General features: G+C 37.3%; 3 protein-coding genes, 1 long non-coding RNA gene and 6 pseudogenes across 6 annotated transcripts; 6 read left to right on the top strand and 4 right to left on the bottom strand.

The window, feature by feature from the left end:
- Positions 1–8: 8 nt before the first annotated feature.
- Positions 9–1238, bottom strand: LOC149398971 (protein STABILIZED1-like). 2 transcript variants are annotated; one of them, XM_089612282.1, is made up of 2 exons: positions 405–1238; positions 9–250 (listed from the first exon to the last, which is right to left on the bottom strand). In XM_089612282.1, the coding sequence occupies exons 1-2, from the start codon at positions 997–999 to the stop codon at positions 204–206; spliced, it is 642 nt and encodes a 213-aa protein (XP_089468408.1). In that variant the 5' UTR covers positions 1000–1238; the 3' UTR covers positions 9–203. The 2 variants fall into 2 exon arrangements, with proteins under 2 accessions (XP_089468408.1, XP_089468407.1); XM_089612281.1 differs by having other exon boundaries at positions 16–255.
- A 400-nt stretch (positions 1239–1638) lies between these two features.
- Positions 1639–3865, bottom strand: MRL7-L (Thioredoxin superfamily protein). Its single transcript, XM_089612280.1, has 5 exons — positions 3784–3865; positions 2542–3353; positions 2301–2382; positions 2080–2191; positions 1639–1999 (listed from the first exon to the last, which is right to left on the bottom strand). Exons 2-5 carry the CDS (start codon positions 3318–3320, stop codon positions 1872–1874), a joined length of 1101 nt encoding a protein of 366 aa, XP_089468406.1. The 5' UTR covers positions 3321–3353; positions 3784–3865; the 3' UTR covers positions 1639–1871.
- A 3042-nt stretch (positions 3866–6907) lies between these two features.
- On the top strand, positions 6908–7823 carry LOC149398969 (putative glutathione S-transferase pseudogene; annotated as a pseudogene).
- A 1000-nt stretch (positions 7824–8823) lies between these two features.
- On the bottom strand, positions 8824–11070 carry LOC149398968 (uncharacterized). 2 transcript variants are annotated; one of them, XR_016296673.1, is made up of 4 exons: positions 10719–11070; positions 10164–10271; positions 9738–9971; positions 8824–9142 (listed from the first exon to the last, which is right to left on the bottom strand). It is a non-coding gene; the product is annotated as an uncharacterized LOC149398968 (long non-coding RNA). The 2 variants fall into 2 exon arrangements; XR_016296672.1 differs by lacking the exon at positions 10719–11070 and adding an exon at positions 10546–10566.
- A 625-nt stretch (positions 11071–11695) lies between these two features.
- LOC149398967 (putative glutathione S-transferase pseudogene) lies at positions 11696–12661 on the top strand (annotated as a pseudogene).
- A 1947-nt stretch (positions 12662–14608) lies between these two features.
- LOC149398966 (glutathione S-transferase U19 pseudogene) lies at positions 14609–15631 on the top strand (annotated as a pseudogene).
- A 1930-nt stretch (positions 15632–17561) lies between these two features.
- Positions 17562–18363, top strand: LOC149398965 (glutathione S-transferase U19 pseudogene; annotated as a pseudogene).
- A 1397-nt stretch (positions 18364–19760) lies between these two features.
- LOC149398964 (glutathione S-transferase U19 pseudogene) lies at positions 19761–20698 on the top strand (annotated as a pseudogene).
- A 1965-nt stretch (positions 20699–22663) lies between these two features.
- On the top strand, positions 22664–23666 carry LOC149398963 (glutathione S-transferase U19 pseudogene; annotated as a pseudogene).
- Positions 23667–24268: 602 nt separating this feature from the next.
- Positions 24269–25151, bottom strand: LOC149398962 (protein EPIDERMAL PATTERNING FACTOR 1-like). Its single transcript, XM_089611324.1, has 3 exons — positions 24899–25151; positions 24751–24788; positions 24269–24633 (listed from the first exon to the last, which is right to left on the bottom strand). Exons 1-3 carry the CDS (start codon positions 25026–25028, stop codon positions 24418–24420), a joined length of 384 nt encoding a protein of 127 aa, XP_089467450.1. The 5' UTR covers positions 25029–25151; the 3' UTR covers positions 24269–24417.
- Between the last annotated feature and the right edge of the window lie 1019 nt (positions 25152–26170).

Below are 26170 nucleotides of genomic sequence, written 5' to 3'. Positions count from 1 at the left end.
GTGCTCAAGCTCGGCGGCGCGAAGCCAGAGATTGACCGAATTGGGTATCAACTTCAAGGCCTGAGCCACCACGGCCTTGGCCTCGTCGGGGCTCACGATTCGGCTCCGCTCGAGCCACAAGTCCTCGCTCTTCGGGCACTCCTCGCACGCTTTATTTATCAGCTTCCTCGCCACCTGGATCTTCCCGGCCTGAACCTCCAGCCTCACCCTGGCGAGCCACCCCAGAGGCTGCTTCGGGTTCGCCTGGATTCTGCTCTTCAGCAACAACCGAAGCTTCTTCGTGTCAATGTCGCTGTTGATATTAATGCTCTTGAGGTCCGTGAGATACCCTTTCGGGTCCACGACGGTCGACCCGCACGGAGGATCAAGCCCACCGAGTTTTAAGGAAAGAAGAGTGGTTCTACCTTGGCCGACGGAGGTCAAGTCCGTCACCGGAGTCGAGGCGTGTTCCTTCTTCTGGAGCAGCGAGTCTGGGACGGGGACGAAGCTCTCGAAGCGCTTCTTCTTGTTGCGGAGCGAGTAGTCGCCGATCTCGGGGATGCTGTCCCACTCGTCCGCGGACATCGTCTGGAGATTCCTCTTCAGGTCGGCAAACTGATCGGTGATCTTCGGGTTCGACGCTCTGTGCTTCTCGATCTCCTCCTTCAGCCTCGCCTCCCTCCGCTCCTTCCGGCGACAGTCCATCCTCTCGTCGATCTTCTCCCAAACAGCGTCGGCTTCTTTGTCGTCCTCGTCGTACTCCGCCGAGGCCAACAGTCCCACGTCGTTTCCCTCGAACTCGTCGAACTTCTGATTCTCGTCGTGAGCCTTCTCGTCCTCTTCTTCTTCCTCGCCGGGCTTTCCGAGGGCCCGGCCCGGGGTCGGGGCGGAGCGAGCGGGACCGATGTCGGAGCGGGTGGTGAATCCGGTGGCGCCACGGCCGAGTCCGGCGACGTAATTCGCCGGCGGTTTTGAGTTCAGGAACTCGTGGCGGGGCTTGGGGACCACCGGGGCTTGCATTCCGCCGAGGAGAGGGAGTCTCAGGGTTGGGTTGCGATTGAGACGATAGAAAAAGGTGTTGAGAATTGAGACAAAATTGATTTCCTAGGGTTTGGAATTTCGCTATATAATGCGGAGATCCTTGCTGATTATAATTTGGAACCGACTCAATCTTCCCTGGAGATTCTTGCTCACTCGGGTTCTTTTTTTCTATATTTTCTATAAAATACAACACACACGTGGGTTTTTTAAATGAGAAATTTCATTATTTTATAGATCTCAAAATATCAAGATTAAATCTATAAATTAAATAATATCCAAAATTAAACTTTTGACTTATTTTCAGATAAAATTAAAAATACATTTTCAGTCTATATAAATCATTCTTTTCTCAAATCTCTCGTTAAACATTCTCATGGGATTGGTGAAAGGAGTAGGAAAAGAAATAAATATTCACTATTTTGAATTCGCGAAATTAGCTAGGCTAATACGGTAAATAATTTTACCGCTACGTGCACGCTTTGATCCATCGTCTTTATTTCCCGCTGATAAGCCTGAACGAAGCTCCTGGGGTTTCCAGGTTTATCTCAAAAAATAAATTAATTAGCTAAATCATTTCTGCTATATTCTTAGATCTTTTGCTGTTGATGGATTTTTTTTTCCTTCTTCTGTATTCTTCATCTTCCAAACCGTTGTAATTACAATTTCAGACCAAAAAACATTGTGACATCAAGAAAAAGGAGTTGATCAGTTGAGATGTATTCATAAATTTTCTGTTTCCTAATTTTTTTAGTAGTACATGATGTAACAAAAAGACATTGTAAATAATCTACACAAACTACACTCTTTAGAGGACTCATCACTCATATATAAAAGAGGAGATGAATTTGTGGTCAGGTATTAACGGTAACCGAAGGAATAAATTCTTGGTTATCCCCGGTAATTTTCAAACAAGCTGGTTTATGGGCTCCGTAATAAAAGTAGGCCATCATCTTCGACAGCTCGTCTGCCGTTCGAATAGCTGCAGAGATTTTAAAAAAAAAAATTGGACCGATCATTAAGTTATTAATCGAAAAGAACGAGACTAAGCCCTAAATTCACCTCTCTCGCGATACAAGATCTTTCCGGCTTTGGTGAAGATGATCTCGGGGAAGACAGAGACTCGAAGAGCGGAGACCAGATCGGTCTCAACAACAGCGTCAACAGCGACGCACTGAAATCCAACCAACAAATATTTCATTTTTTTATTATCGCACACGAACGAAATCACTGATATAAATACGAAAAAAAAAAATAATGCAGTAAATTTATTCGATTCCTACTCTGGGTGAAGGCATTCTACAATTCCAGATGATATTCACAGCCTTCTCGATTAAATCCCACGCTTTTTCGCTCTCCTTTGGCCTGCAAACAAGACATATAGCAACATTATCCAAATGAATATTCATATTTCCGATGATGTAAGATCTCAATATGACAATCTTCGAGATCTAGCTCAGATACCATATTGATTAACTAATCATACAGTTCAGATTAGTAACGAAATGAATGAATTTTTTGTACCTTTTGTAACGATGGTGAATGAGAACCACGAGGGGACTAAAGTCCTTGAAAACAGCCTCTTCCCAATCGGCGGTTACAATGTCCTTGATGGGACGAATATAGTTATCGTCTTGCCACACAATCTCTTCCTTGTCCACGTCATCATCGTTATCATCGTCATCGTTCTTGGGTTTGTTCTTGATAGTGATCTTGTCGAAGAACGAGTCGAACTTGAATCCCCAACCGTCGGCGTCGTCGGGCCAATCGGGATCTTCTTCGTCGACGACGAGAGGGTACTCCGACAAAAGTTGTTTCGCCTTCCTCGAACGCTCTTCCTCGTCTTCTTCGATCTCGATCTCGTCCTTTTTCTCCATCGTTTCTCGGATCGTTCTTCGCCACTCTCTTCGCTCCTCGTCGCCCGGGGCGAGAGACGGGTCGTATTTTACGTCTCCTCCAATGTCTTCCTCGTCCTCGTCCACGTCATCGGGGGCGGGCCCGCCGTTCTTCATCATTTCGTGGACTTTTCGCTGCCACTCTCTCCGCTCGTTCGCGTTCATCCGAAACGGGTCGTTCTTCTTTCCCTTCTCATATTCTTCTTCTTCTTCTTCGCCGTCTGAGTCCTCGGTCTCGATGACCCTTCCATTCACTCGGGTGCAGTGGAGAAGCCGAGCTTGGCGAGTTCGGAGGAAAAACCCTAACGGACTCTTCTTGTACGCTAAATTCAAGTGTGAATTTGAATTTGAATTTCCCTTGGGTGATGGCGAAAATGTTGGGAGGTTTAGCGTGGTTCGCAGAGCCATTGATGAGGAACCAGGAATCACAATCGAGTCAAACTGTTAGAAAACAAAAAAAAACAGGAATCAAATGGCATGTTTTCGTACTTGGGAGTATAAACACGACTAGGGTTCAGTAGAAATGGAAAACAATTTGAGTGAGGAGTCGAACTGTGCTGAAACAAAGATATATATTTCATAATTTATTGCAATAATCTTTAAGCGGCAAACCTAGTCCAGAGCCGATTAATGATTAAGATAGGAACAAACTCCGATCAGAAGCCCAAGAGAGATTGGAATATTACGATACCTCAACTGAATAAACAAACGCTAACTGGGTAGGAAGGTATTGGAAGCAATTAGTACTCTGTATCATTAGTGAAGAGCATTTTCGGTAACATTACAAGTAAATTCCAACTCAAATGCGTGAATCTAAGTTTTCACATGTGTGCCTGTCTTAAAAATTTCAGAATTCAGAGAGAGAGAATACCGGACTTGTCTTCGTGGCCGAGCAGAGTCAGTGGAGAAGTGACGGCGAGAGACAATTCGGATAGAGGCTAAAACACCAATTTAAAGATAAACTTAGAATATAATCACGCCATTTATATTTTTTGCTCAAACCATTTAAAATATAATTAAGTAACCTTTCCCATCTTCGAACAGAATCAATAATACTGAGAGAGAGAGAAAGCTGAAATTTCGATTAAATATATAATTTTGATTTATGTTTTAACCGAAAATACTCGGTTAAAATTAATCTAATTTTCGGTTAAAGTTAACTGTACGATTAATTTTAACCAGTTAAATTATAAGTTAACTTAAGTTAATCGAAATAAAAAAAAAAAAAACTTTTAAATATTTAAACACTAACAATATTTACCGAATTTGACCACAATCTACAACTTTAGTCTGCCACATGCTCAGACTTTGTACAGATAATGATCACAGTCTGCTACAAACAATTTATTTTTCAATTTTTTTTATTGTAAAAGTCTTTGTTCTTTATTTTTTGTCAGTGAACCACACATACACTTACACGGTTAAACCATATCAAACAGTAATATTACCGTTCAAAGTATCAAACGGTCCAATTTTTTTTTTACAACACCACACATACAAACATCTATAAATAAACAGATACACATATCTATTGTACACAAAGCCAAATATCATCAATTATTTTCTTCCTCTTTTACACAATACAAAATATATCTTACCATTCCGATTCCGAAACTCAACCACCCGATGGCTATGATGTTGATAATTTTGACGTCAATGCTCCTATTTTCCAAGACCCTTAAAATTGTTACTTTCGTTCTCGGATTAAATTTATTTTAGGTTTTAGTATTTGGTAAGTTTAAAACTCAAATTTGTGTTGTCTAAGTCCAATTTCTAGAACTACTTCTAAATAAATCTATGAAATTCTCTAGAATATGAGAGGAAGTAGGATTTGTAAGAATAATCTAAAAACTTGTATGTAGAGTTGAAAATAATCATTAACCGAATTTTTTTCTCACGGTTAATTGTTAACCGAAATAGAAAAGTGGACAATTAATTACAATTAATTGTTTTAACCGAAAAGTGGGCAATTTGTAAATATTCCGTAAGAAAACAAATAACTTTACAATAAACTATTTTTTTTTTTAATTAACTTAGATTAATTGTTTTTTATTCGGTTAAAATTAACCATACGATTAATTTTAACCGAAAATTCAATTAAAATTTAAATCAAAATTTTTTCTTTAATAGAATTTTTTTACTTTACTTGTATGTACTTTAGACAGTTTATTCTTGACATTCCAGGATGTATTTAGGGCATGTTTGGTTGTAGGGGTGTATTGGGAATAAGAATGAGAATGAAAATAATAATGGAATGAAGAAGGAATGGAATAGAAATGAAAACTTTGTTATTTTGTTGGGTAAGTTATATTAAAATGAGTGATTGAATATATAATAACGTGTTTGGCTATTAGTGGAATGGAATAGAATTTTTTTTTTTTTACAAAATTACCCCTATAACTGAATATGTATAATTTTATCTACTTGACAGTAAAAAGACGTATTTGAAATTAAATATATATAAAACTAAAATTTGGATAAAAGTAAAATATAAAGTATACATTATCATATAAATATATTTGAATACGTGTGTATGTATATATATATAGTTACACAACTCATATGCATGTGTATATAATACATATTATATTATATAATAACACCTACGCAATTTTATTTGAAAAAAAAACACACTTCAAAACAGATCACATATGAAATTTAAAAACGTTTGTAAGATAAACACACACCACCTACCACTGTATCTGTAAACAAAAAGGGAGAAACACAGACATAAATCCAAAAGGGAGATTTACCACATATAAATTAAACACTCAACTAACCTGGAAAACTGAACGGGTAAAAGTGAAGAAGTAATTTTTTTCAATTGCTCCACAGTTTTCACAGAGAACATTTCAACACAGAATCCAAAGATAATAACGAATGTTCGCCGGAAATAATGGTGGAAAGCAAATAAATAAGAATGATCGTTGAAGAAGCTCCGGCGCCTACCTCACCGATCACGGTGGCAGAATCCGGCAGTAATAATATTGGCAGATCTCGGCGGCAACTCCGGAGGAAAAGTCTGGCAATAACTAATGTTGCAAAGTCCGGCGGTAACTGCGGTGGTGGAGTTTGACCGTAGCTACGATGCTGGTGGAATGCGATTTTTGGGGATAAGTTTATTTCTTTGTCAGCTCAAGTCAAAGGAGATTTAAAAAATACGATGGAATGAAATCCTAATTCTTTACGTACCCCTAATGAATCTCCATTAATTTAAAATGACTGAATAGCCATTGCATTCTGGTATTATTTTTTAACCAAACTTTAGAATGAGCCCATTTTAAAGGGGACATTTCCTTAACTAGGACTAAATTAAGGCCCATTTCCAATTTCTTACTTTTTCCAAAAATTTACCAAACTAGGACTAGTAAAAAAAAAATTCTTTTATTCGATGGGCTGAGCGGGAAAATAGAAAGAAAGAGAAAAAATAAGAGATTTTATTGGGGTAGATGATAGGTTAGTAATTAGTATAGGGTATAATAGGTAGAATTTTGTGTATCTCTCTTTTGACTTTTTTTTTATTAGTCCTAGTTTGATAAATTTTTTAAAAGAGTAGGAAATTGAAAATTGACCTTAATTTAGTCCTACTTTTGATAATTTTCTCATTAATGACAATTCCATTCCAAGCCCGTTACATCAAACCAAACATGCCTTCGGGTTACATCCTCGTAGTAACCATTCACTAACATTTTGGGCCAGCCATGTTGGTTGGGCTGAATACTTTAAAACCCCAATCAACTCATGGACCACTGTCATAATTATACACCGTGCTAGTCTCTAAATATAGAATAATAATAATTATAATAAGCTAATTGATTTTCTTTAATTAAAACCTTCCGGTTGAGCCCAGAAGATTCTCATCTACACCGTTCCAAAGAATTTTAGTTAGATAGGCGACCAATTACTATCCTTAAACACCCAATCCAAACCGTCATCACTTACGTCATCAAAATGTCCAAAATTATCAACACTCTTCGTGTATAAATAGTACACAACTAGATCAGTGTAAACTGTAAAGCTAAAATAAGAAACCATCAAACCAAAGAAAGAAAGAAAGAAAAATGGCAGAAGTGATACTGCTGGATTTCTGGCCGAGTATGTTCGGCATGAGAGCTCGCATAGCTCTGAAGATGAAAGGCGTGGAGTTCGAGTACCGCGAAGAAGATCTGACGAACAAAAGCCCTCTCCTCCTCCAAATGAACCCGGTCCACAAGAAGATCCCGGTTCTGATCCACAAGAACCGGCCGATCTGCGAGTCGCTCAACATCCTGACGTACATCGACGAGGCCTGGGCCGAGAAAAGCCCGTCGATCCTGCCCTCAGACCCGTACGAGCGGTCCCAAGCCCGGTTCTGGACGGACTACGCCGACAAGAAGCTTTACGACGCCGGAAGGAAGGTCTGGACCCTCAAACACGGCGATGACGTGGCGGAGGCGAGGGAGGGGCTTTTGGAGGTGCTTCGGGTTCTGGAGAAGGAGATCGGAGACAAGGCTTTCTTCGGCGGAGACGAGATCGGGTTCGCCGACGTGGCGATAATCGGGTATTACTCGTGGTTCTCGGCTTACGAGAAGTACGGCGGTTTCTCCGCCGAGGCTGAGGTTCCTGGCTTCTGCGCGTGGGCCAAGAGGTGCCTGAAGAATAAGAGCGTGGCCGACACGCTCCCTGATGGAGAGCGCGTGCTTGGGTTCGTTGCGCAGTTGAGGAAGCGATTCGGCATCGAATAGAGATAGGGTGATATCGTTCTTGCTTTGAATGAATAATGCTACGTTTTTTTGTTTTTCTTTTTTTCTTTCCTTTTCAGTTTAATATTGGGAAGAAGAGTTGGTGTGAACGTGCGACGAGCGTGGACTGTGGAGTATCGTGTACGAAGCATGGAAAATATTTAAAATAAATGAGAATTTAATTTTATTATGGTCCCGTCTTGTCACGTGTTATTATATTATATTTACAAAGCGACCACTGAATCTTTAAACGACAGTACGTCGCTAATACAGTAAGACGGCAGGAGAGATGATCGCCTTCGCCGTCATCACAACATTAAAAAAAAAAAATTATCTATATGAAAAATATTAAATTATTTGGAAATGAATATCACTAATTATATATTTGATTTTAGGACTAAAAATATGATAAAAATTATTAAATATAAATCGTTGCTCTGTTTGAAATGCGTGAAAGTGACCAACAGATGAAGTCAATAGCGTTAAAGAGAGAATTGGACATGACTTATTTAGATAATTTATGTTAAAACTCGTATAAATATTTAAAATTTAAGAAAGTGGTTTAAACTAAAATAACTGGTAGGCACGTCCGAAGCCAGAAATCTAGATTAGGAGGGCTAATTTGCAAGAAAAAATTCAGGGGGCTGTTTATACAGTCTGTCCCCTAATAATTATACACACGACAGTGCTAGTCTAAAAATGGAATAATAATAATTATAATAAGCTAATTGATTTTCTTTAATTGAAACTCTTCCGGTTGAGCCCAGAAGATTCTCATCTACACCATTCCTGTTCCAAAGAAGATTAGTTAGATAGACGACCAATCACTAGTAGAAAAAATGCTTTTAATGGCGTTCAAAATCCGCCATTATAGAGATTTAATGACACTTTTTTAGCGCCATTAAAACAGGCGACATTAAAAGTTTATAATGGCGTTTTAGAAAAAACCGCCATTAAATATGACGACGTGGAAGGCCACGTTGGCAGAGGACAACGAAGATCATTAATGGCATTCGTTTTTTGAGCGCCATTAAAAGTTCTGCCACGTCAGAACAAACAGAAGACTAGAAACTTTTAATGGCACCTTTTAATTGAACGCCATTGAATGATTGTTTTTTTTTTCAATTTGGAATATTTATAGCAAAAAATTTCTAGATGATTCCCTGCACCGGATATGAAGAAAAACAATACCAATCTACACTAATACAGGACAGTAAAATAGTCTCAACACCAAAATAAACAAAACCATTATACTTTACCATTCATAATACCATACTTCTTCTAAGTGGGCTAAGTTAGAAAAACACGATTTCTAACTATGAATCACAAGTTCACCAAAAACCAACAAAAAATTATAACTATGACTAACATCTTCACAAAGTTCACAAGCTCCAACCATGGCTCACATAGCCTTCATTATCCTTAGAAATGTCTATCTATAATGACTTGATACCATTTGCCACGAAATTCGTCGATGTCCACTTGATTGTACGTGCCTTGATCGCGCCACTAAAACATATGTACAATGTAATGTGTTAGTAATATCTACAAAGTATTATAAACTAAAACTTACAAGTGAATAAAATGCATGAGTAGCAATTGATTGGGAATTAAAGCCTTCACTCTATGCAAAACGTTTTATCCGCGTCCTACCAGTTCATCATAATGTTATATTCCATCATTACTTGCAAATGTGGCTGGAGAAAGAAAAAAAAATAAGATGGAAAATTTTGCTCCTTTGTAGGCATTTTATAGAACCAGGTTGTGACCACTGTGAATGCACTCTTTTTTTTAAGCTACTGTAAAAGCACTTGGCCTAGAAAATCTGCTCATCCATTTGGAAATTTTCAACACATTGAAGGAATTCTATGAGCTTGAATTATATTCAACCAAATAACCTTAAAAACCATACCAGAACCAATTATTTCGGGCCCAATAATTTAACCCAACACAAATCGAAGGTCAAAATTGAAGCCTATGTATCTAATTCCTTGTATTCCTCTCAATTTTTTAATACCAACGAACAAACAGTTAAGCAAACAAATATCACACAGCACAAAGCTAAATCTCATAAAAATATTGAATTAAAATAGCATTTACTTACCTATGCTCGAGTGTCAAACCACGAGGTTACTCTGCCGGACCTTAGTTTTCTCGGCGTCGATAATAAACGGTAGAAGACAAATCGTATTAGACTGTAGGTGGAATAAACAGTATAAGGTTCAACCGGCACGAACTCGGAGGTATCCTGAGGCTCAAATGCAATTGGCAAAACTTTCTTTGTTTTGCTTACTCATGACTTTAGCTTTCGAGGTGGTTTCTCCCTCAGCGTCTCCTACTATTGAAAAATATAGTCAGATTATATTATATAATCAAGAACATGATTGAGTTAAACTGTGATTCATCTTGCGTCTCCTAATATGTATAAATAGGATTCTAACAACAAAGTCAAAAATAACTTCTCCATTCAAACATATAGTATCACTAAAATACAGAAGAACTCCGAAACAAAACAAAATAAAAAGCATACCCGTAAGTGAAGAGGTGGAAGGGGTCGGATGGTGATGGAGCGCCGGAAAATACTTAAAACAATTACAAATGTAGAAGGATGCTAAAGCCTCAACCAATTTTGGAAAACCTAGCAAAAAAAAAAAAAAAAAAAAAAAAAACTCAACATGGATTACCCATGGCCAAATGGGGTCGGAATGTTTCAGAAAGGGCCGAGATACTTTGAAAATAATCACTACATAAACATTCCAAAACAGGTTAATTATTCCTTTACAAAATAAATCAACCATGAAAGTTTATAATGAATAAAACACTGCAGCAACAATTAAAATTGTAGATGAATGCCAAGCCTCAAATAATTTCAAAAAACATTACAAATTACAACAAAGAACAAAAAGACTCACCACTGAATAGCAAAACGGGGCTGAAATTTTTTAGAATGCACTGGGCTTTGTATAAGAATCACGCATTGCAAAGAGGTTAAAATACTTTACAACATTAAACCACGGAAAACTAATCCTAACCAGCCGGCAATGAGCATGACCTTGGCTGTCAACGAGGAGCAGAGGCGGAGTACCTTTCGACAGTGAATGGCGGCGGTGAAGTGGCGTATCGGAGCAACGAGAAGGAGCGGCGGAAAGGAACGACTGAAAGCCCTTTCGCGCACAACTGTGATTCGATGAACGGCGGCGAACAACGGCGAACGGCGGCGAACTTGAACTGCTGACGAGAGGCGGCGAGCAACGGCGAGCGGCGGCGAACTTGAACAGCGGACAAGAGGCGGCGACTACAAATGAGTCTCGACGGACGATGCTCCACGGCGACGAACGGCGCTCCACGGCGACGAACGGCGGCAAGGAGGGGCTGTGGGCACGGGAGTTACAGAGTCGTAGGGTTTAATTATATTTTATGTTTTTATTTAACTACACGATTAAAATCCATATGTAAAACAGTTTTTTTTTTTATTTGAATATTCATTAATTCTGTGTACACGTACGTATACATGTGATGGTGTAAAAAGAAAAAAAAAAGCTATTCAAGTTTTTGCCAAATAAAAAAGTGCCATTTGGCAACTACATAGCTGGTCAAATTTTTTTTTTAATGGCTTTTATATATTGCACGCCATTATAACTCCAACATTTACTTGTCACCCTCTCATTGGATACGAAATCACGCTGGGAGCAAAAATTAAAACTCAATCAATGGCGGTAGTATCTAAAACGCCATTAAATAAACAACTGCTATATGATTGAGTTATTTTTATTTAATGGCGTTTATATTTTCACCGCCATAAATAATATTTTATGTCTACTCTTGCATAAATGACGTGACACCCTCTTATTCGTTTGTAATTGTAAAAAAAAATTCGAAAATGCAATTTATGGTTTTAATTGCGCTTATTATCAGTAGTCATGAAAACCCTTTTTTCTACTAGTGAATTACTATCCTTAAACACCTAATCCAAACCGTAATCACTTACGTCATCAACGAAGCAAAACACAAAGTTCGCCAACATATCTCTGTTAGAGCATTAATATTCAACCCTCTTCGTGTATAAATAGTAGACAACCCGATCAGTGTAAAGCTAAAATAAGAAACCATCAAACCAAAGAAAGAAAGAAAGAAAAAAATGGCAGAAGTGATATTGCTGGATTTCTGGCCTAGTATGTTCGGCATGAGAGCTCGCATAGCTCTGAAGATGAAAGGCGTGGAATTCGAGTACCAAATGAAGAAGAAGATGTTATTAACAACAAAAGCCCTCTCCTCCTCCAAATGAACCCGGTCCACAAGAAGATCCCGGTTCTGATCCACAAGAACCGGCCGATCTGCGAGTCTCTGAATATCCTGACGTACATCGACGAGGCCTGGGCCGAGAAAAGCCCATCGATTCTGCCCTCAGACCCGTACGAGCGGTCCCAAGCCCGATTCTGGACGGACTACGTCGACAAGAAGCTTTACGACGCCGGAAAGAAGGTCTGGACCCTCAAACGCGGCGATGACGTGGCGGAGGCGAGGGAGGGGCTTTTGGAGGTGCTTAGGGTTCTGGAGAAGGAGATCGGAGACAAGGCTTTCTTCGGCGGAGACGAGATCGGGTTTGTCGACGTGGCGATAATTGGGTATTACTCGTACTTCTCGGCTTACGAGAAGTACGGCGGCTTCTCCGCCGAGGCTGAGGTTCCTGGCTTCTGCGCGTGGGCCAAGAGATGTTTGGAGAATAAGAGCGTGGCCGACACGCTTCCTGATGGAGAGCGCGTGCTTGGGGTCGTTGCGCATTTGAGGAAGCGCTTCGGCATCGAATAGAGATAGCGTGACCGTTCTTTGAATGAATAATGCCACGTTTGTTTTTTTCTTTTTGATATGGGAAGAAGAGTAGATGTGAACGTGTGATGAGTGTGACGACAGGACAGATGATCGCCTCTGCCGTCATCACAACATTAATATATATATATATATATATTTATATATATATCTAAAGAAAAAATATTAAATTATTTGGAAATAAATATCACTAATTATATATTTGATTTTTGGACTAAAAATATGATAAAAGTTATTACATATAAAATTTATGGGATGATTTGGAGGATTCTTCACCGAACGTTGTTTTGAAGCCTTAACCTAAACCTGGCTTGGCGGGAGGTACCGCGACTTATTATTTGACCAAAAAAAAGATCGACGTGAACATTGACATACTACGCTGATTTATTATTTGAGAAATTATTTTCAACGTTGCAACAGCATATCAACGTAGGTAAATTGTGCAGTGGAACCGCACACTTTGCCTACATATTTTTATGTACCGAAAGGTAGTGGAAAGCGTAAAAAACCACGACATTTGATTCGTACACGAATACCAATTAATGATTCTTCCTAAAACATGTTGATTCGATAAATTATGAATATCATATTAAGGGCGTCTTTAACTCGTTGATTCACAAATAATACCAAAAACAAGGAATGAGGAGAGAACTCTCTTTTATTGGGTTTCTTTTCCTCTTTAATCATAATCTCCCTTAAAACATATGCGATTACATATATTTATAGTACTATGAAATTTAATTACAACCTCAAAGACTAAAACAAATAAAGAGAAATAAAGCCATAATAAAAATATGAGAATTAACCAACATTAAAGCTAAATATTTATAATTAAAATAATTGCTACAAATAGTAAAGTGGCGGTTTGAAACCTTTAGTGATGGAATTCGGTCAAACTATTGAGAGAAGTCTTTTTATTGGACAGTTTTCACTCACCATTTACTAGGCCCGTGCTAATTTTTTACTATGCTATCCTAAGCTGCCATAAATTCCAGACCCTTTTGACATTCATCATTCTTCTTGGGTTTGACAGAATTCGTCCTCGGATTCGGTGCATCTTCAGGTGGTGTGGAAGGAGGATGATGGTCATGATGGACTCTTAATGATGGTCATGATGAACTCTGGAGATCGAAACGCCACCTCAAACAAAATGTACACGTCAACGAAATTTTAATGGGCTCCATCAAGTCGATTAATCATTGGAGTGAGAGCTATCTTCACGTCTTCTTCTTTTTATATTTCTTTTTCTTCATCGCCGTCGTCGCTCTCATCGAATATTGGACTATTCCATGACTCGAAAATGATTTCCACTTCATCGTAACTTTCATTGAAATTGGATCGCCTAAAGGATCAAAAAAATATTAGTCTTCTTCGCCATCAATTTCGAACAAGTGTGACATCGGATCGTCGTCAACGAATTTAGCGAAAATCTTCATGATTCATGATTATCTTCGACTATGATACCAACTGATGTATCGGTGTGCTTGATTCTCCCAAGTCAAAAGATTTTAAGAAGAATCATTGATCGATAATCGTGCGCGAATAAACGCGCTTGGTTGTTTTTCTATTTCCATCTCCCTTCGCTGCATCCATTTTCGTTTGCACTGATCCGCTGTTGGGTTGTTATTCTCTTATTATCTTGATTACAATCGAGTATGTATTGAACTATTTCATGTTTTCAAATAAATGAATAAATGTGGGACCACTAACGAGTGGTGAAGCATTTAGAAGGTACAAGAGACAGGTAATATAAATATATGAACCACACAAACATACATATATGGACGGTAGTGGTTGTATAATTGAAAACTTTCATTTTTTTTATTTTTTTTATAAAAAAATATAAAAAAAAATCAAAATATTATTCCTTTCAATAATTTTTTTTTTATATTTCCAATTAGGATTATAAATAAAAACATTTTATTAAGTATAAAAGTCATTCCCAAAATGAGTCTCCATTAGCGAGTACTTAATTACAAGTCATTTTATTATGGTATTTAAAAAATAATCAATTGCCAAAAGAAACCCAAACCCAAATTAATTCATATCCACAACAAAAGGGGACCAAAATATAAGCACTATAACATCATCACATAATCCACGAAATAGACGTCTTCCAATTCTCAACTACATTTAATAGGATCAGATAAGATGAAAAAAGAAGAAGAAGAAAAAAAAAACGTGTATATTTCACTTATTGGCACATCTGTGCTAGTGCCTAGTAGTAGTAGTACTATAAAGAGAGAAGCAATAAGGTAAAGGCGATAAACCCAAAAATACCAAAAAGAAAAAAAAAGAAAAGAAAAATGGCTAGCGAGGTAATCTTGCTGGATTGCTGGTCGAGCATGTTCGGAATGAGAGCTCGTATAGCTCTCGCCGAGAAAAAAGTGGCTTACGAATACCGCGAAGAAGATCTTCTGTACAACAAAAGCCCTCTCCTCCTCCAAATGAACCCGGTCCACAAGAAGATCCCGGTCCTGATCCACAAGAACCGGCCCATAATCGAGTCGCTCAACATCGTCACTTACATCGACGACGTTTGGGCCCACAACGACGACGATAAGCTTCTCCCCAAGGATCCGTACTTGCGGGCCCAGGCCCGGTTCTGGGCTGACTACGTGGACAAGACGATGTACAGCGCGGGAAGGAGGGTTTGGCTCACCAAAGACGTTACTGACGTGGCGGAGGCGAGAGAGGGGCTTTTGGATGTGCTTAGGGTCTTGGAGAAGGAGCTCGGAGACAAGGCTTTCTTCGGCGGCGATGAGTTTGGCTTCGCTGACGTGGCGTTGATCGGGTTTTATCCCTGGTTCATGGCTTACGAGAAGTACGGTGGCTTCTCCGCCGAGGCTGAGATTCCAGGTATAAGCGCGTGGGCGAAACGGTGTCTGAAGAGGAAGAGCGTGTCCGACGCGCTTCCCGACGGGGAGCGCGTGATCGGATTCGTTGAGGATCTGAGGAAGTACTTCGGCGTCGATTAGGTTGTTACTGTTGTCGTTGATTGTTGTATTGTTGTCGTTTTTGAAACAATTAAAGTTAGAGACAACTCAACTCTATCTGTCGTGTCGTATTCTACTGTTCTATGAAATGTATCCTTTAACGTTAAAGTCCAAATCACGTTGTCACTAAAATTACAAATTCAAAGCAAATTTGAAAGATGGAGGTTAAAGCTAATACTAACTAACCTGGTTATACTTTATCGAGCAAATTCAAAAGTTTTTTTTTTTTACAAAGACGAAACTTGCCATACGGGCAAGGCTCCAATATGAAAAACTAACAAATTGAAGCGATGTCAAATTGCCAAAACCGTAACATATAAATCTAGAAATACTACATTAAAATTCGAAAAGAAACATCAAATACAAAAACGATCGAAGTACCCATAAACAGAATTAAGGTGAAATAATCGGACTACATTAAATATGTAAGTTATTCCCATGGTTGTTCATCAAAGGAAGTATGAGATTATTTATATTCTATGACTTGTACCAAGATTTTGGACCAAAATCTACTAAACTCAAATAAATCATAAACTATGACAACCTATTTTCACTAAATACAAAAATACTCTTACTTTTAATAACATTTGATTTTCTTTCTTATTTAATTATTTGACCTTTTTCTTTGTATTAATGGGATGTGTTATTCACGTCACTCTCTCTTCCCTCTCTTTTCCTGCGCATTTCATGTCTCTGTGTCTTCTCTCACGTCTCTCTCTTTGCTTCAACTCAAGGAAATAAGGTTTGGGTTCAACTCTCTTTCACTCGTTCATCTTTTTTTAAGTCGTTGAATTTCTGTGGTTTTTGAAGTTAATAAACAAAGAAAAAACGATTCTAGCGATTCTGAAATTTTTTGAAAGTTTTTGAAAATTTATGGGTTTTCGTTGAAGATTTATTGACATTGATGTCAATAAATATGCATTTTTTTTTTACATTAATGTCAATAAATCTTCAACGTTTTTGGGTTTTCGTTGAAGATTTATTGACATTGACATTGATGTCAATAAATCTTCAAAGGAATTTCCCAGAATCGTTGAAGATTTATTGACATTAATGGCAATAAAAATGCATATTTATTGACATCAATGTCAATAAATCTTCAACGATTATGGAAAATTTCTTTGAAGATTTATTGACATTGATGTCAATAAATATGCATTTTTATTGACATCAACGTCAATAAATCTTCAACGAAAACCAAGAAATTTTCAGAAACTTTTCAAAATTATCCAGAATCCCGAGAATCGTTTTTTCTTTGTTTTTTAACTTTAAAACCACAGAAATTCTACGCGGAATCCATGGCGGGTTGTTTCGGTGGACACTTCGAGGTCACCATTGCCGGGATGGCCATGGACTGCTCTCCGGCGGCCATGACCGTCGTTCCCAAGAGCTTCAGCGTCGGAGATTCCCAGGGCTGGTCTCCGGATTTTTGTAATGATGTTTGTTTTCATAATATAAACTAAATAATTGTTTTTGTTTTATTTTATTAATTAACTAATAAAAATAAACTAAATATGAAGGATAAATATGTAATTACTCATTTCATTAAGTCATAGTTTATGATTTATTTAGATTTAGTAGATTTTGTTCTAAAATTATGATACAAGTCATAGAATAGGAATAATATCATGTATCGCCGTAATTTGATTCTTTTATTCCTTTAGATATGCAATAGAAAAAAACAAAAGTCCAATAAATTAATAACGAAAAAAGTCATGGACCACAATGGAGATAGGAGAAGATAATATTTATATTTAGAAGGTCCTACAGTCAAGATATATGTGGGCCATAGTCGTATTCGTATACTAAGCATACTTACACATATACTTCCCTGAATTTTTTTCATTGACATTTTGGTTAAATTAATTGATTTTGTTTAATACAAATCATATACTTCCCTGAATTTCGGATCTACAGCATCGTCTCCATACTTGTCAGCACGTACATCATCGTATAATTAATGAGAAAAACAAAACATATACGTGTCCAAGTAAATTATATAATAATAAAAAAAAAGTTTATATAAATCACAAACATAAAAGTTAAAAAAGATGGGAAAGAGGTAAACCTTTGGGCAGGTACGAAAGATTCTCTATTTGATAATATAAATAAACCATCACACAAGCAAATAGGCAAACAGTAAACACTCAGAAGAAGATATAAAAAAAAAAAAAGCAGAGAGAGAGAAATGGCAACCGGAAGCAGTGAGAAGGAAGTGATATTGCTTGATTTATGGGCGAGCATGTTCGGAATCAGAGCTCGGATTGCTCTGGCTTTGAAGGGCGTGGATTACGAGTACCGCGAAGAAGACATTCCCAACAAGAAAACCCCTCTCCTCCTCCAGATGAACCCGGTCCACAAGAAAATCCCGGTCCTGATCCACAAGAACCGGCCCATCTGCGAGTCGCTCAACATCGTCACTTACATCGACGAGGTTTGGGCCGACAGCGACGGGCTTCTTCCCAAAGACCCGTACCTTCGGTCCCAAGCCCGGTTCTGGGCTGATTACGTGGACAAGAAGCTCTACGATGCGGCGAGGAAGGTTTGGCTTACCAAAGAGGTTGCTGACGTGGCAGAGCCGAGAGAGGGGCTTTTGGAGGTGCTCAGGGTTCTGGAGAAGGAGATCGGAGACAAGGCTTTCTTCGCCGGAGATGAGATCGGCTTTGTCGACGTAGCGCTGCTCGGGTATTTCCCCTGGTTCAAGGCTTACGAGAAGTACGGTGGGTTCTCTGTTGAGGCTGAGCTTCCCGGGATAAGCGCGTGGGCGACACGTTGCTTGGAGAGGAAGAGCGTGGCCGACGCGCTTCCTGATGGTGAGCGCGTGATTGGATTCGTTCAGCTTCTGAGGAAGCACTACGGTGTTGACTAGATAATAAAAAAATAAAAATAAAAAGATTATTGTTGTCGTTTTTCAAAATGAATAAAGCAAACGTGTCCGCCGAGGCTGAGATTCCCGGTATAACCGCGTGGGCGAAACAGTGTCTGAAGAGGAAGAGCGTGTCCGACGCGCTTCCCGACGGAGAGCGCGTGATCGGATTCGTTGAGCATCTGAGGAAGTACTTCGGCGTCGATTAGTTTGTTACTGTTGTCGTTGATTGTTGTATTGTTGTCGTTTTTGAAACAATTAAAGCTAGAGACAACTCAACTCTATCTGTCGTGTCGTATTCTACTGTTCTATGAAATGTGGTGTAGTAGATGTCCTTTAACGTTAAAGTTCAATTCCCGTTGACACTTAAGTTACGAATTCAAAGCAAATTTGAAAGATGGAGGTTAAAGCTAATACTAACTAACCTGGTTATACTTTTATCGAGCAAATCGAGAAGTGTTTTTTTATTTATATTTTTTTACAAAGACGAAACTTGCCATACGGGCAAGGCTCCAATAAGAAAAACCAACAAATTGAAGCCCATGTAAAACTTCCAAAACCGTAACATAAATCTAAAAATAGTACATAAAAATTCGAAAATAAAAACCTTCGCCGATAAACATCAACTACAAAAACGATCGAAATACCCCATAAACAGAATTAAGGTAAAATAATCGGAAATATAAGTATAATCTAGATGGAATAAATTGAGAAATTATTTTTTATTTTTTTATATTTAGATGGGACCTAATTGGTTTAGTTTTGTAAATATGTATGTTCGATTGATCTTCTTTTATATGTCCCATGGTTCACTTGTTCATCAACGGATATTTCGCCATAATTTGATTATTTTATTACTTTAGATATGTCCAATAGAAAAAATAAAACAAAAAGTCCAATAAATTAATAATGAAAAAAGTCATGGACCAGAATGGAGGTTGGAGAAGATAATTATTTAGGTCCTTAGAGTCAAGATATATGTGGACCATAGTCGTATACTAAGCATACACATATACTTCCCTGAATATTTTTCATTGACATTTTGGTTAAATTAATTGATTTTGATTAATACAAATCATAATTTTTTTTTTTAATTTTCTTTCGGATCTACAGCATAGTCCATACTTTTCAGCACTTACATCATCCGATCATCGTATAATTAATAAGACTAACCGTATACGTGTGACGTGTCCAAGTAAATTATATAATAAAAAAAAAGTTTATATAAATCACAAACAGAAAAGTTAAATAAGAGAAATTTGTTCACTTTAAAATAAATAAAAACATCGGCCAGGTGCGAAAGATTCTCTATTTCCCGATTGTTGGCACGGGCCACGATTATCAAATGATCCACTCGGACAACGCCACGTGTCTCCCCAAAAGTGATAAGATGACACGTGGTGTTATCTATTTGATATCTCAATATAAATACGCAAGCAAATAGGCAAAGTATTCCAGAAGATATATAAAAAAAAAAAAAAAAAAAAGAGAGAGAGAGAAATGGCTACCGGAAATAGTGAGAAGGAAGTGATATTGCTTGATTTATGGGCGAGCATGTTCGGAATCAGAGCCCGTATAGCTCTGGCTTTGAAGGGCGTGGATTACGAGTACCGCGAAGAAGATCTTCTCAACAGCAAAAGCCCTCTCCTCCTCCAGATGAACCCGGTCCACAAGAAAATCCCGGTCCTGATCCACAAGAACCGGCCGATCTACGAGTCGCTCAACATCGTCACTTACATCGACGAGGTTTGGGCCCACAACGACGGCCTTCTTCCCAAAGACCCGTACCTTCGGTCCCAAGCCCGGTTCTGGGCTGATTACGTGGACAACAAGCTCTACGACGCCGCGAGGAAGGTTTGGCTTACCAAAGAGGTTGCTGACGTGGCGGAGGCGAGGGAGGGGCTTTTGGAGGTGCTCAGGGTTCTGGAGAAGGAGATCGGAGACAAGGCTTTCTTCGCCGGAGATGAAATCGGCTTTGTCGACGTGGCGCTGCTCGGCTATTTCCCCTGGTTCAAGGCTTACGAGAAGTACGGTGGGTTCTCTGTTGAGGCTGAGCTTCCCGGGATAAGCGCGTGGGCGACACGCTGCTTGGAGAGGAAGAGCGTGGCCGACGCGCTTCCTGACGGCGAGCGCGTGATTGGATTCGTTCAGCTTCTGAGGAAGCGCAACGGTGTTGACTAGATAATAAAAAATAAAAATAAAAAGATTCCCGGTATTGTTGTCGTTTATTTTTGTTGTCGTTTTTCAAAATGAATAAAGCAAACGTCTTTTTATTAGGCCATGCCCTTAGATGGTATTATTGTCGTTTCTCATTGTTGTCGTTTCTCATTGTTGTCGTTTTTTGAAATGAATAAAGCAAACGTCTGTTATAATGTATGACTATCATCCATCGCTGGGCGTGATAATTCAGCCCGAATTCTCATTATAAGTTTTATTCGCATCATTAACATTAAATGTATTATATTAACACATGAATAAATGAATGAAATTTAAGATTGTAAAATAATAAGCTTTACAACGAGAGTAATAGCGAGAATAAAGAAAACAAAATGAGAACGATATAATTAGTTACAGAATAAACAATTAAAAAAAACATGCAATATTAAATTAAAACAATTTTTTTATTAAAAAAAAACAATCATAAAATCATCAGATTAATATAATTAACCTCATCCTAGTGTGTAATCAATTCACAACAATTATAGTAAATACAAGTCTATATAAAATGAAATAACACAATAAAATCACCCAAGCTACTTATTAAACATAAAATCACTCAAAGATATTGTTGAAAAGAACGATGGATTATAAATTTTGAGGCCTATAGTCAATGGGCATGGCTTGGGGTTTTGGACCATTTGATTAAATCGTTTCTTTGAGGTGGACGTCGTTTGGAAAGTCGTTTTCATGTATGAGAAAAAATAATACTATGCTCTTGTAGTCTTGTGGATCCGTAAGCTCTAACGTCATTATATATAATCGACACAACACCTGTTTTCTAAAGCATGTTATATAAGATTCAACTTTATTTATATTTATTAAAGAATTTAAGGGAAGAAAAATGTTTATTTTTCACCTAACGTTACAACACTTTCTCTATTAATTCCTTTTTTTTTTTTTTTAAAAAACAACTTTACTAATTACTTGGTAAAAGGGATATACATTTTTATATATATTTTTTTATAAGTCCTTCCCAAAGAATAATAAAAAATTTAAAGTAATTGCAGACAACAAAAGTAATCAAACATTTTAAAGAATTCGAAACCTAATCCCGGATCCCCATTCCAGATCAATAGCATAGGGTACAAACAGTCAATATTAACATCATTTGGGCTCGTCCTGAATGATTTAACGAACTTAGACTACCTCCGCAACAGGTCACGACGAAGTCAAAATCAAAATGAGAGATGTGATCTCGCCTATAAACTCAATGAGTTGGCGATTTTTTCCAAGCTCATTCAAACGAGAAGGCGACGAGACATCATATGAGACAATGAAGGACGAGATCGCTGACACGTGTCTTCGAAGATTTCGTATTTCGTTATAGTATAAATTTCCTCCTTCAAAGAGAATCGTCAATCACGTTACTTTATTATGATCGCATACCTTCTTTCCATACTTGTATCTTCCGAGCTCGTCATTTGTGTTCTTACTTGAACGAGTCTGACCAGTGTATTCATGATCGAGTTATAAATAAAGCCAATTATTTCTTCATATTATTCTCGTATAAATTATCATATAATTAATATTCGTTTTTATACGATGTTCTTCTAAGATCTGCTTATAAACAAAACGAATCAAACACAATTTTATTATTTAATTTTCTTTTCGTGATTGTTGAAACTCGAAAACGACATCAGTAGTTTTCATGTATGAGAATAACGATACTAACGTAAACCAACCATACTCTAGTCTTGTGGATCCATATCAGTAGAGTCTAAATATGTAAGCACTAACGTCATTATATATATAATCGACACAACACCTGTTTTCTAAAGCATATTATAATATATAAGATTCAACTTTATTTATATTTATCAAAGAATATAAGGGAAGAAAAATGTTTATTTTTCACCTAATACTAGAACACTTTCTTTATTAATTACTTTTTTTTCCCCTTAAAACGACTTTCTTAATTACTTACTTCAAGGGATTTACATTTTTATATTTATTTTTCATAAGTCTAGACAACAAAAGTAATCGAATCTTTAAAGAATTCCAAACCTAATCCCGGATCCCCATTCCAGATCCATAACATAAAGTCCAAACAGTCAGTATTAACATCATGCTGTTGTTTTAAATCAACATAAACATAAACATAAACATAAAATTTTATTATATATATATATTTTTTAAATGTATACATATTGTCCATAACAAAAAGATACCTTTTTGTTTTCTTTAAAGATATTTCAAAGTACCTATCAGTCTTCTTCACAATCTCGGAATATAAATAGAGAAGCAAATAGGCTTGTTTAGAACTAAAAATAAATTAAGATGGCTAGCGAAAATACTGAGAAAGAAGTGATCTTGTTGGATAGCTGGGCTAGCATGTTCGGAATGAGAGCGCGTATAGCTCTCGCCGAGAAAAATGTGGCTTACGAATACCGCGAAGAAGATCTTCCCTACAACAAAAGCCCTCTCCTCCTCCAAATGAACCCGGTCCACAAGAAAATCCCGGTTCTGATCCACAATAACCGGCCGATCTGCGAGTCGCTCAACATCGTCACTTACATCGACGAGGTTTGGGCCGACCACGACGACGATAAGCTTCTCCCGAAAGATCCGTAACTTCGGGCCCAGGCCCGGTTCTGGGGTGACTACGTGGACAAGAAGCTGTACCCGGCGGCGTGGAGGGTTTGGCAGGTGAGTGACGTGGCGGAGATCGGAGTTCGGAGAGAGGCGCTTTTGGAGGTGCTTAGGGTTCTGGAGAAGGAGATCGGAGACAAGGCTTTCTTCGGCGGTGACGAGTTTGGGTTTGTCGACGTGGCTCTCATTGGGTTTTACCCCTGGTTCCCGGTTTATGAGAAGTACGGTGTATTCTCTGTTCAGGCTCAAGTCCCCGGGATAAGCGCGTGGGCTTCACGCTGTCTAAAGAGGAAGAGTGTTTCCGACGCGCTTCCAGATGGTGAGCGCGTGCTCAAAACTATTCAGGTTTTCAGGGAAGCGCGTTGAGTAGCTAGCTCTTGGAATGAATCAAGCATCAGGGATTGATCTTGTTAGAGTGACTTTTTTATTTTAATTTTTATAAATAAGACAATTGTTCAAGTGATGAGCTGGATTGATATTTGATTGTACAATTATAGACCAAGTAAAAATGGCAACACTTGCCCTTATTTTGGTATTATTGTTTGGCAGCTTTTATATTACTCTCACATTCACATATTAATTTATTTTAAAAGAGATATTGATTAAAAAAATACTTAAGTAAGTTATAATGTTTAACGTTAAAAAAAGGTTTATTTATTTTCAAGAAAAAGGTTTTATTTCAATGAGTCGTTATCAATAGAATTTCCCAACATTTCAAATAATTATAGAGAACAAAAGTAATTAATCAAAATACTTAAGTAACCCAAACCTAAAAATCATACATGAAATTTTAATTTGTTGTCAATAATGTCAAAATTTAGAAAATTAAAGTCGTTGGACAAAATATTATGTGAAAATAAGACTAATTGTAAAATATTATGGATTTGGGATCAGCTTCTGTGAAAGCATCGTTCTTGTAAGAATATTATGCACAACTAATAAAGCTCTTGTCGTTTATTTATATGGTTGTTGTCGTTTTTTTCGGAATTAATAAAGCTCTCTTTTTTTTTCTCTCTAAATATATTTTTAATATTTCATGTAAGAATATTATACACTATATATTAAGAATTCCCGCAAATTTGTTAATTCACAGACATTGATACAATTTGTTTTGTGAAAAATCCGAATTCTCTGCCAAATCTTGAACCATAGATATATAATAATCGAAGTTATATAAAGAATTACATAGAGATTAGAGAAGAATGTATTGATCTGCAAGAGTAGTGTATCATACTAATTAATTACTACATCAGCACATATATAGAGATTAGAGAAGAATGTAAATTCTAGGGATTGTAGAGAGAGAGACCACATTTGCATTTCCAACCCTCGGGCTCGTAGTTGGCGAAGTAGAGAGAGATTGAATGAGACTGAGAATGAGTGGTTGGGATTTGGACAGCCTGGCATGGCTTGCAATACCCACATTTGTGCCCACAGTTTGGTGGTCTTGACCCTATTCTTCCCTCTGTCTCCGCTCTATACTCTTCTTCACTCTCAATACCCTAATTATCATTCAAACCATGCACATCTCAAACTACAGATTTTTTTTTTTTTTTTTTTTTTTTATCAAATCAAAATTAAGAATTTAGCTGAAAGGAATTATATAAATATGTACGTACAGTAGTTGAGTTTGAGAGTAGTTGTTCCGGACTTGTGGCTGTTTTGAAGTTATATGGTCATCAAGATTCAAAAGTGAAATTTATTATTAGTAATAATATACCAAATACAAAAAACGAACATGAAAAAAAGTATAACTCTATTTATTACCTTGTTGATGAGGAAAAGGTGAAAGAGGTCTGCTTGTCACATGAAGACAACTTAGAGATGCCATTAGAAGGATGATAACAACAGTGATGCAGGAAAAGAAGAAGAATAATGAGATTCTTCTTCTCATCATTTTCTTTTCTGATTTATCTGATTGTATGAGCTTTTACGGGTGTTAAGTGTGAGTTAGGTCGTGAGGATGAAATACAACAATGAGAGAGAGATAGAGAGAGAGAGATAGAGAGAGAGAGTCAACACCGCAATAAACTCAAATAAAGACTGAAGACTTTTAACAAAACACCTAGCATTTATATGCTACAAAACAATACAAACTAGCTAGAGTTTAAACTTTTAAGACAATTCATCATCTTTAATTAAAAAAAAAAACACACACACACACACACACACACATATCACATGCGAAGTGTCTTTGTAATCTAGACGGATATAAAGTCAAGAGAGAGACAGACTGATATACATTGACTGAAACAGATACAAAATCTTCTCTTTGTTAACAGTAGAGATCAGAAAGGAAGAAGAAAAAACAGAAGATCTATTCTATAGTGTCTAAATTTGTACCATGTATCCAATATCAGTAATGGTAAGTCAAGTCAAGCTTGCTCAACAAACGAGAACTCTTAAAAATTAAAAAAATTAAAAAATTAATGACCTTTTAAAAATGACAGAATCCTAATAAAACTGTATCTAATGTAACAGTAATATAAATACAAGAAAATTTAGCAGTCAGCTGTCAGGTTTATTTACACCATTATTTGTATTATAAGACGCTAGGTCTGAACCGTGTGATCATTTAACAAATTGGATGGTTTACACTTCCATGTTTTTTTCTTACTTAAAAAGTCAAAACAGTTTTTATTATGTGAGGCTCTTAGTAATTTACGTATGAGACAACAGTATGTATCGGTAATTACAAATGCTAATAATGATTTTGGCTTAGGATTACCCATTCACGTCACGGGTGAACTAAAAATTTACACTAGTTAACGGAATCTTTTTTTTTTTTTAATTTTTTAATTTAAAGAAATCTTTTATAGCAGTCTAATTCGCATGACGAAGTACACCTACAGTAGTTGTATTACTGTCATTTTTGTGTTAAATTTTTTTAACAATGTTTTATTAATATAATAATCAGTATATCTAGCAATTTTAAATCATTTTTTAAACTGGGCAAAAATATATTAGAACCAGGCCCGACTTAATCAAAAATAATTTGGCCCAAAAGTACAAAATACAACTACAAACAAACACACTCAG

This window comes from Urtica dioica, chromosome 4 (assembly GCF_054948205.1).
Source record: "Urtica dioica subsp. dioica isolate 48M chromosome 4, U.dioica_male_clone48M_v1_H2, whole genome shotgun sequence".
Classification (NCBI taxonomy): Eukaryota; Viridiplantae; Streptophyta; class Magnoliopsida; order Rosales; family Urticaceae; genus Urtica; species Urtica dioica.
The sequence above is the reverse complement of the archived record's forward strand: the minus strand, read 5'-3'. Positions and strand labels throughout refer to the sequence as shown.

Excerpts from the sequence above, each read along its gene's own strand:
- LOC149398962 (XM_089611324.1), bottom strand. The coding sequence starts at position 25,028 with ATGATGAGAAGAAGAATCTCATTATTCTTCTTCTTTTCCTGCATCACT. Across the intron at positions 24,789-24,898 it reads ACCTTTTCCTCATCAACAAG|CCACAAGTCCGGAACAACTA; the intron begins GTAATAAATAGA and ends ACTTCAAAACAG. Across the intron at positions 24,634-24,750 it reads TACTCTCAAACTCAACTACT|GGTATTGAGAGTGAAGAAGA; the intron begins GTACGTACATAT and ends AATGATAATTAG.
- MRL7-L (XM_089612280.1), bottom strand. The coding sequence starts at position 3,320 with ATGGCTCTGCGAACCACGCTAAACCTCCCAACATTTTCGCCATCACCC. Across the intron at positions 2,192-2,300 it reads GTAGAATGCCTTCACCCAGA|TGCGTCGCTGTTGACGCTGT; the intron begins GTAGGAATCGAA and ends GTTGGATTTCAG. Across the intron at positions 2,000-2,079 it reads GATCTTGTATCGCGAGAGAG|CTATTCGAACGGCAGACGAG; the intron begins GTGAATTTAGGG and ends AAATCTCTGCAG.
- LOC149398971 (XM_089612281.1), bottom strand. The coding sequence starts at position 999 with ATGCAAGCCCCGGTGGTCCCCAAGCCCCGCCACGAGTTCCTGAACTCA. Across the intron at positions 256-404 it reads CTTGACCTCCGTCGGCCAAG|AGCAGAATCCAGGCGAACCC; the intron begins GTAGAACCACTC and ends TTGTTGCTGAAG.